Source organism: Gasterosteus aculeatus, chromosome 6, assembly GCF_964276395.1.
Source record: "Gasterosteus aculeatus chromosome 6, fGasAcu3.hap1.1, whole genome shotgun sequence".
Taxonomy (NCBI): Eukaryota; Metazoa; Chordata; class Actinopteri; order Perciformes; family Gasterosteidae; genus Gasterosteus; species Gasterosteus aculeatus.
Window position 1 is genome coordinate 5,905,641 of NC_135693.1, and position 14,958 is coordinate 5,920,598.

The 14,958-nt window shown below is 49.1% G+C and overlaps 1 protein-coding gene across 4 annotated transcripts in view; it reads right to left on the bottom strand.

Annotated features, from left to right (window-relative positions):
- The window catches only part of inpp5a (inositol polyphosphate-5-phosphatase A), a 109,202-nt gene that overhangs the window by 63,476 nt on the left and 30,768 nt on the right, over window positions 1–14,958 (bottom strand). For all 4 annotated transcript variants that reach the window (XM_040178059.2, XM_040178060.2, XM_078103903.1 and 1 more), the window contains exon 4: window positions 14,192–14,279. In XM_040178059.2, coding sequence (XP_040033993.2) covers window positions 14,192–14,279 — 88 coding nt within the window. The remainder of the gene's footprint in view (window positions 1–14,191; window positions 14,280–14,958) is intronic.

The following is a 14,958-nucleotide window of genomic DNA, read 5'->3' on the forward strand; positions in this document are numbered from 1 at the left end:
ATCCCACACATTTACTTTCAATCTGTCTGAGACTGTTTTAGGAAAACCCCGGTCGTCGACTGGCTCAAGGGCAAGCGTGGACCTGAGATGTGATTCGACTCGGAGCCGTCAGCGCCGTCTGATTTCATGATGTCTTCCCGTTTCCATAAATCATTCTTGAAGCTCGTGACAGCTCAGGAGAACAATAAGACAGGAGGAAGTGAAGAGGGACAAAGACGGGCGTGTAAGTGGGCGTGGTCACTGATGCCACACGTTGGGGATGTGGAAAAGAAAAGGCCAGTTTGTCACTTCTTGGTTTTTTGACGGTCAGCTTTTTGGGGGGGGGGGTTGCAACCAGAAGTGACATAAGAGAGAGGAGCTAAATACAACCGAATGCAGAGTCATGTGGCCTAAATGGACCATACGTTACTAAATGATTGGCTTGAATCGAACCTTAAGCTTGCAATTGACAACACAAACTCGAATTTACAGAGGTAATAAATCAGGTGAGAAGCAGAATCATTTTCACAGACTTACATACAATCTAACCGGAGTTTACAGCAGAGGAGTCGCCCCCTGATGGACATTAGAGAGATGGCACTTCTGTATCAGAAAAGTGAAGCCAATGCATGAGTGCATATGACGAGATCTTACTAACAGTGCACGGCTGATGGAGTCACGGCATTGATGGCTGGGACTTTTCTAAAACATCTGTATGCCTGAATAGTATGTCTCCTGAAAATTCTTACTGGTGTCCATGGAAAGGCGGGTGCATGTTTGCAGTCCACAAGCGCTTTGAGCTCTAGTTATTTGTAAAGCCTAAACAAACATTTTAAAAATGGCATTTTGGTTTAGATTGAATAAGTAGCACCACTCTAACGGATGAACTCGTCCCTTTGGATGGTTATTATTTGAATAATCTTCCTCCCTGTGGGTTTTATTTTCATCGGGGCCTCTCGCTCTGAGAGCCGTTCATTAAAGGCACTCGTGTCGAGTGTGATTGTCTGAACGTGGTCATTGATACAGGTGTCAAGAGGTTGTTTCTACTGCTGCAATTACTCCACAACACACGAGCCACAGGCACGAGCCGCAGGCAGAGGGGGGGGGGGGGGGGGGGGGGAATTGCTTGGACTTTAGATAACGACCCTACACCCCCCCGGCCCCCCATCCCCTCCCGTCGATGTTAACCAGCCGTGCGTGACACCAGGCTCGGGCGAGGAGATCAATTCCCCGGGAAAGTGCCGTCCTCGTCTTCAGACAGGCCGGTGAGCCAGGATGAGAGGGAGAATCACGGACTGCCATTTCCACCGCTGGGAGGGAAGGGGGGGCCATGTTTGGATTAGTGGGTCGCTGCTGGTGTCTCCCTCTCAGACCACCGCCACCCCCCCCTGCCACTCCATCCTTCTGTACATGATACCTGGTATGATGCTATATATATATATATATATATATATATATATGTATACACACACACACCCTTGCACACGGGCAGAAGAAAGGTCAGGCGGGCTGGATGTGCCAGGCAAACAGGCGGTGGGGGTCTGGGGGCCCAGGGATGAATCACAGGAGAATTGGTGCATGGCAGTGAATGAATAACCCGCCATGGCTCCCCAAACCCCATTATTTCCCTCCTTCTCCGCCGGGGCCTGAAATTCATGTCTGCGCATGCTGCCAGTTCATTAGGGGGAGGATGTCATTCCTCTTCCTGCTGCGGCAGGACAGGCCAGGCGAGCCCCAGGAGGACCCGGCCCTGTTTAATTCCACATCAACCGCTCCACTGAGGGCCTTAATCTCTGCTTGTGTGATCAATACTATATCAGTGTAAATTAAAATGACAATTTTAAAGTAATTAAGCCTGTTAATGCTCGATTCAAATGTCATTATTTGCAGTGGGGAGAAGCAGATGGTGGCTGGATGAGTATAATGTGTGTGTGTGTGGGGGGGGCAGTTATTTTATTTATTTATTTTGAAGAGGGGGCTAAATTACGAGCCGTGTCCACAGTGACAGGTAAAGCGCTTTAACTGGCACAGTCCGATGTTGCCGCCGCCGCGGCAACCAAAAGGAGGGCTTAACAAAAGCAGATTAACTCTCCACCCATGCCAGCGCAGAGACCTCTCCAATTTCAGAGGACCCTAACCCAATTGCTGAAATCTGATTTGTAGAAGCTAACCCAATTATGGCCATATTAGATGAGAAGTGGCAGGGAGAGAACGCTTGCAGAGGGAGGAGGAAGAAAAAACAGGGGGTGGGATTTGGTGCAGGAGGGGCGGGGGAGAAACGTTACACAATAAAAACGCACTTAACTATAGAATGAAGCCGAGCAGTAATTGCGGGATTCGATTATTTTTGTCTCCCTCCTCACTCCGCTTTTGAAAGGCTATTTAGAGGCATTGTTAGAGCGAAATAGATGGGGCCCTAACGTTAACCTTGTGTGTGTCGGTCCATGTGCCCGTTTGTGTGTGTGCGTGCGTGTGTCGTGGCTCATGTGAAGTGAGGTGACGTGTAAGTGAAAGCAAGATGAAATGATCACATTGTTGGTTGTTATTATGACAGGCTCACAAGCCACAGCCGACGACCCTCCGCTCGGTCCAGATCCACCGATTACACCCGATCACAGCGGTTCAGGGCCAACGGGGCCACGCAGCCACGCGTCCTGCTCCAGCTGTTTCATTGCAGAGGCGGGACCAAGCTTTGCACCTTCTGTTCTTACTCTCCCATCTACACACCAGCTCCAAATGACACATGACGTGTTTCAGGAAGCCCGACCAATCAAGCAGCTAACGGGACTTTCCTCTTTGGGGAATATGCCCGTAATCTAACAATTAGCCACATGGCGACAAATTAGCTGCGGGTGCAGTGATTAAAAGGAAGCAGCGAACGGATCGTCCCTGGATGTGGAACCACCTCAGTGACAGTTCAGAGGAAATGGCCTGAAGGTGCCGTTATGTGGCAGCTGTGCAGCGAATGTGATTGGCTGTTCAGAGGACCCATAACAACTGGCCCAGTGCGGATCACTGCTGATATGCAGCACGTTCAGCCCACACGCTTGGAAGGAAAGGTTCTACCTGGAGCCATGAAGGGTTCTTCGGCTTGTGATCCATTTTTTTGGTTCTTTGTAGAATCTGTCATAAAATGTTCCATCTAAAAATCCCAACCCAAACGTGAACCTACCTAGAACCCCATGTGAAGCGTTCCACACGGAACACCATTTGAGAAGTTCTACATTCTACCTTTCTATGGTCCAGGGGTGCCAGACAGAACCCTCTAGATGACGAGTGCCCAATAGAGCGACCATAGACTTCCACGGCCGCGGCAGCAGATCCCCTGCCATTGGAAAAAAAAAGAATCACATCGGGTCGCGACGCATGCGCGGTCGACCGCGGGAGCTAACGGAAAACTCTGTGGTTCTAATTAGCGATCCTTAATTGCTAACCGACACATTTAATTTCATTCAAACGCGACCCTGGCTGACTCCAATCAGCGCGAGTCATCTGAGTAAGGTAATGACCAAGAATGCATGCAATGCTTCTGACACATGAGAGGCTCGTTGTTTCTTTTAATATCGATTTGTTTGGCGCTCACGGCGTGCAGCGCTGTTGTTCCATGTGTATATACTTATACACACACACACACACAAACATACACTAATGCTCATCTGAGACCCAATAGGGCCGGAGTTGATGTGGTGGAGCACAAGCCTGACAATGCAAACAATGATTCATACTCGTAGTTCATGTTTGGCCATTTTTCTAGAAATAGTCGTTTAGTCTTACAGAGAACCGTTAAAAAACAAAAACTTTTGAAAACGGATCCCTCAGAAGACCCTTGCATGCAGGATGTAGGTTCAATTAACCACAAAGCAAATAGTGAACATTTCAGGATCATTTGCCATTAAGGCCCGATGCTGTGAGCCGCTCCGCTTTACCACAACGTCTGCAACAAACCCTGAGCACCGCCCTCAGGGCCGCAGCGCCATGAATTATTAAATACATGCCAATACTGAGGAGATAAAGAGCATCCCAGCTGAAACACAAGGGCAACCTGTGGGTGTTTAATTAGCGAGGCGGGTGCTCCTGTGCATGCGTGATCAACCCGGGGGGGTGGCGGGTGGGGGGGGATGAGGCTCGACGCCGCATCGGTTTCCGTCCAAGCGGTCCGATCCATCACGCCGCCCATTGACTGGTGTTCTGCACAGCCGGCCCTTATTAATTATCAGCTCGTTTGGAGACGAGGGGGTGTCAGGGCTGGAGAGTGGGCGGTAGGTGGCCGCTCCGCTTTCATCAATGCAAGCGATCGCTCTGAGAGGAACTCCACTGAGTGTGATTGGGGGGATTGAGGGGAGTTTGGCCCGGCACACTGCCGGTCTCGCCGAGGAGAGGATCAGTGGGCGCCCATGGGATCGGGGGGAGGGGAAATCGCTGTGTCCTATTGGCGTGCGTTAGTGATGGCATAAGCAATTGGTTGTTTTTTCCTAAAGGGTTAAACACACTTACACCTAAATAAAGGCGTAATAGACACTTTCGCTCAGCTAAACATCCTCGTTGCTGTCCGTTTAAATATTTCCATGCTTGCTGAACTATTAGGCTCTCACAGACGTTTAAGCTGCTAATAATTAAGGAGTGTATAAATCTAGTGTGCGTGAAGGGAATCTCAGAAAAGGGCTCGCTCGTGATCACTGTGCTGCGGTTGCATTGGTCAGTTTTTTGGAATCAATTATTTTGTGCCTCGACACACATTTGGATGTTTTGGGGAATTTTTGAAACGACAGATGTTATTTAAGGATAACATTTGTGTTAATGTAATATTCACTTGCCTATGCGTATAGTGAGTGAGTTATTGTCTGTAATCCATGCTGGATGCGAAAATATGATTTTATAAGTGATGCACATACAAAGCTTTAGGTCGAAATTAATCCCATCAAGTCTTTTCAGCACTAAATCTTGCAGCCGTTCCAAAGCTTTTGCTAATTCCACTAATAGTCTGAAATGTCTTAGTTTTGCTCACATTTTTTGTTTGGTGACAAAACAACAAACAATGTCATAGTCTGAGTATTTTTGTTTCAGTTTTTCATTTTAGCATTATCCTATGACACAGTTCATACATTTATTCTGCATAATGAGTACCTACAATCCTTATAATACTTCAATTAGATTTCGACTCAGTGATCATTTTAATTATACTCAAGATTAAAATCTAAATACAACAACTGGTAATAATAATAATAACGGCAAATCTTGCATCGTTTAGTTCCACATTATGCTGGTGTGCGTTTGTGTGTGTGCGTGTTGCAGGGCAGTTTTTGGAGGGTAAAGTGACTGGGGGTTTCCGGGTGGTGGGGGCTCTTTTTGTCTCCTCGGAGAGCGGTGGGAGTGTGGGAGCCGTGAGGGCTCTCAATAGACAAGAGGATTATGGAAATCAAAGATGAGAGATTAGCTAATGGGAATATAATGGCCAGCGACTGCCTGGCTTCAGCTGGGCCACGCAAACCAAGCACAGTACCAGCCGGGGGGGATCGATATGTCCCGGGGAAAGTGCTCTCCGGAAATAGGACTGGCGATGCCACCCGGGCCCACGTGTGCACGTGCACACGTGGAGGAGAGTAACAGGCAGGGGGGAGCTTTCAGCATGGGGGGGGGGGGGGGGCGTCCAGCTCAAGTGGGAAAACCGGAGACATCGGCAGCTTCCTCTCTCACTGATGTCAACAGGCGGGAGGTGATCTTCCCCGACGCTCCCAACCGCCCCCCCCCCTCCTCCCATACACACACACACACATTAAATATCTATTCATCCCGTCTCGGCCCCCAAAAACAGAGCGAGACGTCCTTGTGGACAATCAATAGTGGCGCTCCCGGGACGGCCAAGTACCACGACACCATTCGATACACTGGAGGAGTTTATTCTCCTGCATTCTGGAGGAGGATCTGACATCCCCCGTTTGGGATGTGCGGATATTAACCCTCCTCGGGGGGGGCTGGAGTCGTTACGAAGAGAAGAAAAAGAGGCCAACCGACTGGGACACAAGGCGGCCGTCATCATCAAACTAAACGGATCGCCGCCCCTCTTTTTATACATCAGAATATCAATTTTGAGCGCGTCAGAAAATTTCAATTTCAGGTGGGACCCCCCCCCGCCCCTCGGTCATTTCCATTACCCGCCCGCCTCGGCTGCAGCCATTCATCAGGACCGCGGGCGTAGGACACCTCCCGCCTGCTCACAAATGCATGGAGCAGGCAATAAAATTAACCTTGTGGCAATTGTTTTCCCACCCGCTTGATGGCCCCCGTACCAGCTCGTCCGTTACAGCGGGGGAGCAATAAAGAAATGTTGTGTAAAAAAAAAGAAAAGGAACGATAATTATGAGGGGGGGGTTGCAGTGAAGGGGACCCAATCGATCATTAGAGAGTAGCCGAAATAAAGGAGGAGAGCGGTCGCCTGTTGGGAGAAGTTTGGCCGTTATGAAAGACTACCGAGCAACAAGGCGAGTGGGATGTTTTTATGGTTCCAGCTGGCCCGCCGTCCTTGACCCGGCCCCCTTTCTCCTCGGGCGGGGAGGGACAAGACTGAGGGGGGGGGGGGGGTCAAGACGGGGAGGGGGAAGAAAATCCTTCAGAGGGTGTTTATTTGCTCTCAACACCACCTCGGCGATCAATATTTTTAATTTGGGTCCGAGTTATTATTTTTCACATCACTGCGCCGGGGAGCCGAGTAAAGTGGCTCATATTTTAGCGCTAAAAAGATCGATATGACAGTTTCACCTTCACTCTGCCCCCACGGCGGCTGCTGCTGGTGGAGGGGGGGGGGGGGGGGGGGTCACATCATAATGGACGGTGGCTAGGAACACCCGGCCCGCCTTGTTACATTACATTACATTACATGTCATTTAGCTGACGCTTTTATCCAAAGCGACGTACAATAAGTGCATTCAACCATAGGGTACAAACTCAGGAGAACAAGAAACAAGAAAGTGCAATTTCCTCAAATAAGCGAATTTACAATTTGCTATAGATGAGTGACGTCACAAGTACAATTTAAGTGCTGCAATTTGTTAGTCTTTAGTCGAGGTAGAGTCTGAAGAGGTGTGTCTTTAGTTTGCGGCGGAAGATGTGAAGGCTCTCTGCGGTCCTGATGTCTTCAGAGAGCGCGTTCCACCATTTCGGCGCAAGGACAGCGAAGAGTCGAGACCTAGTCGAGTGTTTTGCTCTCAGTGAGGGAGGGACGAGTAGTTTTGCAGATGCAGAGCGGAGAGTGCGGGTTGGGATGTAGGGTTTGACCATGTCCTGGATGTAAGCTGGACCCGATCCATTCACAGCATGGTACGTGAGCACCAGTGTTTTGAACTGGATGCGGGCGGCCACCGGTAGCCAGTGAAGAGAGCGGAGGAGTGGAGTAGTGTGGGAGAATTTCGGAAGGTTGAAGACCAGTCGAGCTGCTGCATTCTGAATGAGCTGCAGAGGTCGAATGGCGGTGGCAGGGAGACCTGCCAGGAGGGAGTTGCAGTAGTCCAGGCGGGAGATGACAAGAGCCTGAATCAGTACCTGCGCTGCCTTCTGAGTGAGAAGGGGACGTATTCTCCTGATGTTGTAGAGCGTGTATCTACAGGATCGCGTTGTCGCAGTGATGTTGGGAGTCAGGGAGAGTTGGTTGTCGAGTGTGACGCCGAGGTTCTTAGCAGTCGAAGTGGGCGTTAGCACAGAGTTTCCAAAGTTGACTGTCAGGTCCTGGGTAAGCGAATCTTTTCCGGGAAAGAGAAGTAGTTCAGTCTTGTCGGGGTTGATTTTCAGATGGTGGGCGGACATCCACTGAGAGATGTCAGTTAGACAGGCAGAGATCCGAGCCGCCACCTGGGTGTCCGAGCGAGGGAAGGAGAGAATTAGTTGGGTGTCATCGGCATAGCTGTGGTAAGAGAAGCCATGCGAGCGAATGACAGCGCCAAGAGAGTTGGTGTAAAGCGAAAACAGGAGGGGACCCAGCACGGAACCCTGAGGAACTCCAGTAGTAAGAGGACACGGTTCCGACACAGATCCTCGCCAGGTTACCCGGTAGGTGCGGCCATCGAGGTAGGACGAGAGAAGGGAGAGAGCAGAGCCTGTGACACCAAGTTCTTGAAGGGAGGAAATAAGGATCTGGTGGTTGACCGTGTCAAATGCAGCAGAGAGGTCCAGAAGGATGAGGACAGAGGAGAGAGAGGCGGCTCTAGCAGTGTGGAGTTGCTCAGAGACAGCAAGGAGAGCAGTCTCTGTAGAGTGGCCTGCCTTGAAACCTGACTGGTGGGGGTCAAGGAGGTTGTTACAGTGGAGATAAGAGGAGAGTTGATTAAAGATAGCACGTTCAAGGGTTTTGGACAAGAAGGGAAGAAGAGAGACCGGTCTGTAGTTGTTTTCTTCAGAAGGGTTGAGGGTGGGTTTCTTCAGGAGAGGGTTGACTCTTGCCTCCTTCAGAGAATTGGGAAAACAGCCAGATAACAGAGCGTTGTTGATGAGAAAGGTAAGGAACGGAAGAAGGTCAGGTGCGATAGATTGTAGAAGATGTGATGGAATGGGGTCAAGAGGGCAGGTGGTCGGACGGGCAGAGGTTACTAGGGTAAGAATTTGGTTAGGAGAGAGGGCGGTGAAAGAGGGAAGTGAGGGCGAAAGAGGTGAGGTCGGTGGGACGCGAGAAGTAGGAGGTGGGTTTGAGAAGGAGGAGCGTATGTCAGCTATTTTCTTGGTGAAGTAGTTGACAAAGTCTCCCGGAAGAAGGGTGGAGGGGGGAGGAGGGGTAGGGGGTTCGAGGAGATTGGAGAAGATCGAGAAGAGTTTTTTGGGGTTAGAGAATGAGGATTCGATTTTGGACTGGTAGAAAGAGCTTTTGGCAGCAGAGATAGAGGCAGAGAACGAGGAGAGGAGAGATTGAAATTCAAGCAGGTCGTCAGGTCGTTTATATTTACGCCATCTCCTTTCCGACGCTCGCATGGTGGCTCTCATGGCACGGACCGGTTGAGACAGCCACGGAGCCGGAGGGGATTTGCCAGTCCGTCGTGTCGTAAGAGGGCAGAGAGAGTCTAGAGAGGAGGAAAGAGATGAGAGGAGAGTCTCTGCAGCAGCGTTCGGATGCAAGAGTGAGAAGGAGTCAGTTGAAGGGAGAGCTGATAGAACAGAGGATGCCAGCGAGGAGGGAGAGAGGGAGCGAATATTGCGACGAGCCGGTATAGAGTTAGTCAATGAAGGAGGTTTGTTAGTTATAGAGAGTGGAAGGGAGTAAGAGATGAAGAAGTGATCAGACACATGAAGTGGAGTTACAGAGAGGTTAGTGGTAGAGCAGTTTCTAGTAAAGATGTAGTCAAGGTGATTGCCGGCTTTGTGAGTAGGAGGAGAGGGACTGAGTGACAGAGCGAAGGAAGAAAGTAGGTGTACGAGGTCAGATGACTTCTCTGTCTGGATGTTGAAGTCACCCAGGAGGATGACCGGAGGACCATTTTCGGGGAAATTAGACAGGAGAATGTCCAATTCTTCCAAAAAATGACCTAAGGAGCCTGGCGGACGGTAGAGGACAATGATGGTTAATTGTACCGGGTGAGTGATTGTTACAGCATGGAATTCAAAGGACAATGGGGTGGCTGGTGGTAGAGGGTAGAGAGAAAAGCTCCATTTGGGTGAAATGAGTAGACCTGTGCCACCACCCCTACCAGTGGGCCTGGGAGTGTGGCTGAAGGAGAAGGCGGAGGAGAGAGCGGCTGGGGTGGATGTGTTCTCGGGTGTGATCCAGGTCTCGGTCAGAGCGAGGAAGTCGAGTGACTGCTGGATAGCAAAGCCGGAGATGAAGTCAGCCTTGCGAGTCGCTGACTGGCAGTTCCAGAGACCTCCTGTGACGAGGTGCTGGACGTGTGAGGAGCGGGTGGGATAGGAGAGAGAGGAGAGGTTACGATAGAGAGCAGATCTAGCCCGAGGCCTGTAGTATCTGCGGGAAGAGATTCGAACAGGCACGGGTGAAGGGGTCAAACACATTATTAAAAATAGCAGAAGAAGGCGCCGCATTCAGCCGCCCCGAAGACTGCCACGAAAGACTCCCTTGTCTTTGTTCTGCTCGTCTTCGTGCTGCGAGGATAAGATAACGCTGAAGCTAACGCTTCCTACGATTTCTAGTTAAATACTCCCTCGTTAGTGGAAGTCGGCTGCGGCTGCGCTGGCCGCTCCCCCGTCGTTTAGGAGACAAAAGGTCGATTGGCCTCGACAGAAACTCCTCAAAATGCAAAGCACCAATAGCTTGACACCCTAATCAGTGAACAAACACCATGTGGTCTTTTGACAAAATGAGAGTTTAAGGATACAAGTCTTATTTGCTTCAGAAAACAAGGCAAAACAGACTTAGATCAGGTCAAAACCTAGCAGAGTTAGGAGGGCACACTGGCAGTTAACTTAATAGTAGAATCTAGAACACAAACTGGCACTAAAAGAGTGCCAGTTTGTGCAGGAATCACATCATTATCTGTGGTTGGAGACCACACACACACACACACACACACACAGGACAACACCTCCACCTCAACTGTTTGCCCCCCTCCCTTTCCTCAGTCGCGCACACACACACACACACACACGCAGTGGTAAACACTTTATCAGAGCACCCTTTACGAGTGTGCGTTCACTGTGCTCACTGAGACTCGGCCCCCCCGACACATTTTGCGGCCCTGCAATAAATGCGTCAATTCCTTCCACAATCTATTAATTATATCTTCATTTCCAGTCCAAACTATTTTCACACGGGGAATTCTCTCTACCTCTCTCTCTCCCCCATAACTCACGCCTGATGGCAGATTCATTGATTGTTGCTCGACCCCCCCCCCTCCCCTCACCCCCCCCCGTCCTGTGTGTGTGTGTGTGTGTGTGATCGTGCACTCAGTGTTTATTCATCTTTGTCACTACATATGTGTGTGTGTGTGTGTGTGTGCCTCAGAGTGTGAGTGATGGCCGTGTGGAGTTATGGCCCGGCCGTATTACCGCGCTGACATCTACTCCGTTCGAGTGGCCTCGGTCGGTGCCGTACTTCTCGCCATATTGAAATAAGAGCTCTCTTGGATTTAGTTCTCAATATTTCAACCTGCTTATGTGGCTGCTGCTGTTTCGCTTTTTAAAGACGGAGCTGAGAGGAAGAGGAGGAGGAAGAAGACGGCTGCTCCTGCTAGTTAACCTGTGTGTGTAAAGCGAACACGCCATACACAGAGACCCCTCCTCTATGACCCCACTTTCTCTATACGGTATATAATCCTCACATGCAACCTGGTTTCATCATAAAAACATGGAGGAGGGAGCCGATAAACGTTTGAAATACAAGGAGCTAAATGCCGGTGACGCACAGTTCTGGCCGGTGCATCAGGGCGCTCTGCCTGCAGGTGAGCCGGAACAGTTTAGTGGAAAGTTTACCACGTCTGTCCACCAACAAGCTGCTTGTCCCTTAAGAGGCGGCCTAGAAGGATCCACGTTGTTTCTTTTGATAAGTAAACTTTTCCTCCCGTGGCGGCAACTTCTCCTACAGCGTGTTTAAGGATCTAATGACTAAACAATGTTTCCACTCGTACGAAGATAATCCCCCCCTGGTCATCCCTTGTGTCATCACCACAAGTAGTAAAACAGGCAGACGTCAGCGAGGAGAAACGCCTAATCTATTTGCATTAGAACCATTATTGTTCTTATGCAATTAGTTGACTCATACTTCGGCGACAAATCCCACCCCCTATTTTTTCTTCCTCCTCCCTCTGCAAGCGTCAGGCCTGAAGTTCATCCCAACGAGGAGCTTTTTTCCTCCCGCCTGAGGCCTTTGACTCATTTAGAGGTTTGCGATGTGAACATTTTGTCCACTATAGCTTCCTAAAAAACCCAGTTGTGTGTTTCCTAAATATTTGATATTTCAGTGGGAACGCTTCAATAGAGATTTGAGCTAGACTGTTCCTGTCTCACCCCCCCACCTCCCCACCTTCTCCGCAATGAATATGAATGGACAAGAACCTGTGGATTGGGAGTTGGGCTATCAGGGCGGGCCCTTCCTAATTGACATTTTACCTGCTGTATACCTTAGCGGGCGCTGCAGCCGCAGGGGCCACGTGTCAGTCAAGCTCCTCCACTGGGAGTATGAGGGGGGAGGGCGGGGGGGGAGGGGGGGTACGTGCTGGAGGACATCGGGGTGTTGATGGGTTTCATTTGGGTAAATTAAGATGCAGTCAAGAGACAGCAATACAGCTCTATTTATGGGCTTGGTTTTGGGGGGGGCGTGCAGGGCGGGGGGGGGACTCGACAAATGACACAAGTTGATTTCAAAGCCACCTTTCTCAGTCGATGGATATTTCAGTCCGCGCTTGAACCTCGCGAGGCTTTTGGTTCATTTCTCCACATCGAGGCACAGTTTCCCTCCAAGAGTGTGACAGCCATGTTATTCATTTATCTGGTATTGATTTGTTTACTATCATATTTTTTTTCTCATATTTGTCTTTCTAGCCTCTTCTACTCAATACTGTCCCCCTTTCTCCCCCATCACTCCCTTCTGTAGCTTTCACACCGAAAACCAATCCATCAACACACACACACACACACACACACACACACACACGCTCTAAAACAGATATCGGAATCTTCTTTTTCTTAGTTGGTTTGTTTTCAGTGTCCGATGTTTCAGACGATTTTATGCTGATAATTTGCTGAACACAGAAGCACCTGAGAAGCCTGAACCAGAGAAAAGTTCAATCACAGTCACAAAAATAAAAAATAAAAACATGAGAGCGGGGGGGTCTCTCGTAGCAGAATGCCACACATTCGTTCATCAACCCCATTGCTCTCGTTCTCTGGCAGACGTGCATGGGACCGGCCCTCGCCATCCGACGTCGCTGCGCTAGTCCAGAACGAAGAGGAAGCCAGCGGCGGCCCTCCTCGCCGAGAAGAAACGGAAACGCAACATTATCTGACAATTGACAGGCGGGGAGGACAACAAACAATTACCCGGGGGGAGAGGGAGAAATCGAAGGTTGAGGAAAAACAAACCGGGGGGGGGTAATGTCACCAAAGCTAAATGGCGAGCCCTGTGTGAGAGTCTATTGGTGTTTACTGTCGCCCGCCATTGCAGCATCATCAAAGTCACGTTTCCTGCCGCCTGTCTCACAAGCTGCCGTCTCCATCGCCATCGAAACGCCACACACACACACACACACACACATACAAAAAGGTTAATCTGTAGACAAACACCATTAAATAAATAGCTTGCGGTGGCGGATATTAGCGGCACTTATGTGAAGCGGCAGATGATTATATTTCCCCCAAAGGCCAGTGTTTGTAATATTCTTTTGAAAAGAGCAAGTGCGACTCGGCGGTCGCTGTGATTTATGAGCGTTTGGTGGAGGAGCAGCGTGGCGTGGCGGGCGGAGGAGAGACGACTCTTTTTTTCCCCGCGTGTTATTACAGTGGAGTTTTTTTTATGTTTTCTTTTAACCACACAATCTCCTGGGAAAGCTGACATGATAAACCTGTCGTCACATTTAACTTGTGGCTGGATAGAGGAGACTGATGTGAAGTGTCTGAGTGTCTGGCTCCACCAAGAGGTCAAAAGCCAAACCTGCATCCAGATGTGGAGCCTGGGAGGCAACGACAAGGGTCTGTCACCCAGATCCTTAGTAATGAGGAGAGGTCCTCGCCCATCAATTCAATCACAGTCTCCCACTCGCTCGTTAAAAGGACAAACATTTGCTTGATCAAACCAAGAAATTATAAATTATAGTCAACTAACTATTCTTACCTATATTGTTCAGTGGACAGTTTTCCCCCACAAAAAGAAACTGAAAAGCACTACGTTTGTGATGCAAGTCATCCTGTGTGAAAATAGCATTAAATGAACAGAGTAATCGACAAATTGCAGTCGACTGAGACCAAAACGACTGAGGCAGTTGGGCCCTGGAGGTTTCTATGCGCTTTGATAATTACCTCCACTGTATTCAAACTAAAGATAAGGGAGCCGATGACGAATCACATCATCAGTCCCACGACATTCAACAAGTTTGCAGCCTGAGCCGTGAAACAACATTGTGTCCCCGGTGCTCTGCTGCCACCTCGTGGCCACTTGCCGTCACTACGCATTATGCCAAAGGTGAAAAATGGGACCTATATCGAGCCACTTCTCCGGTCTCATTCGTGGAGCTCGTGCGCTCTCTCCCCCCTCCAGAGTGAAGCCTTCAACGGCTCAGACAGCACTCACCGTGAAGTGCTCCTGGGATGTGAAGTTCTCATCGAGGTAGACGCGGGCTCTGCTGTACTCCCTCATGACGTCACTGGACAGCAGCTCTCTGATAGACGCACACACACACACACACACACACACACACACACACACACACACACAGAAACAGCGATATATCAGGAAAGTACCTTCAGGATGAACCACATATTAAAGATCATGGAGATCTTGGAGTGCGATATATATTTAACACAGGTATAAAAAAAAGTCTGCATGAAACTTCACTTCCTCAGAAATTAAGAAAATGTGTTTAAATATGCAAATGAGGTCATTTACATATGATCAGTTGCATACAATTCAAAGTGTAAACATTGGATGAACTAAGTTCAATATTCTTTCTTCATGTTGTTGACATTTTTGAGTCAAAGGTTTGCCCTAGAAATATGAATCCTCTTCACCATGTTTTTAGGGAATTAAACGTTAAATGAATATATATGTTATATATATAGGCTAGCTATGCTATATGAACAAACCCATCTGACAAAACATTTGCAATATAGTGAGAAAGGAATTGAACTGGACTTTCTGGCTCAGAGAGAAAGCTAAAAAGTGAGAAAACGCCTTGAAAGATTGTGAAGTGATGTAGTTGTTAGATGTATACTAAATAAACCTCACACTAAGGCAATTGCTTTTATGCATCACAAGTTATCTGAAATATTATGAAAGTTATCATCACATAACCTTTGGTGCAGCCCCCCCCCCCCTCCCCTCCCCTCCCTCCAGCAGCA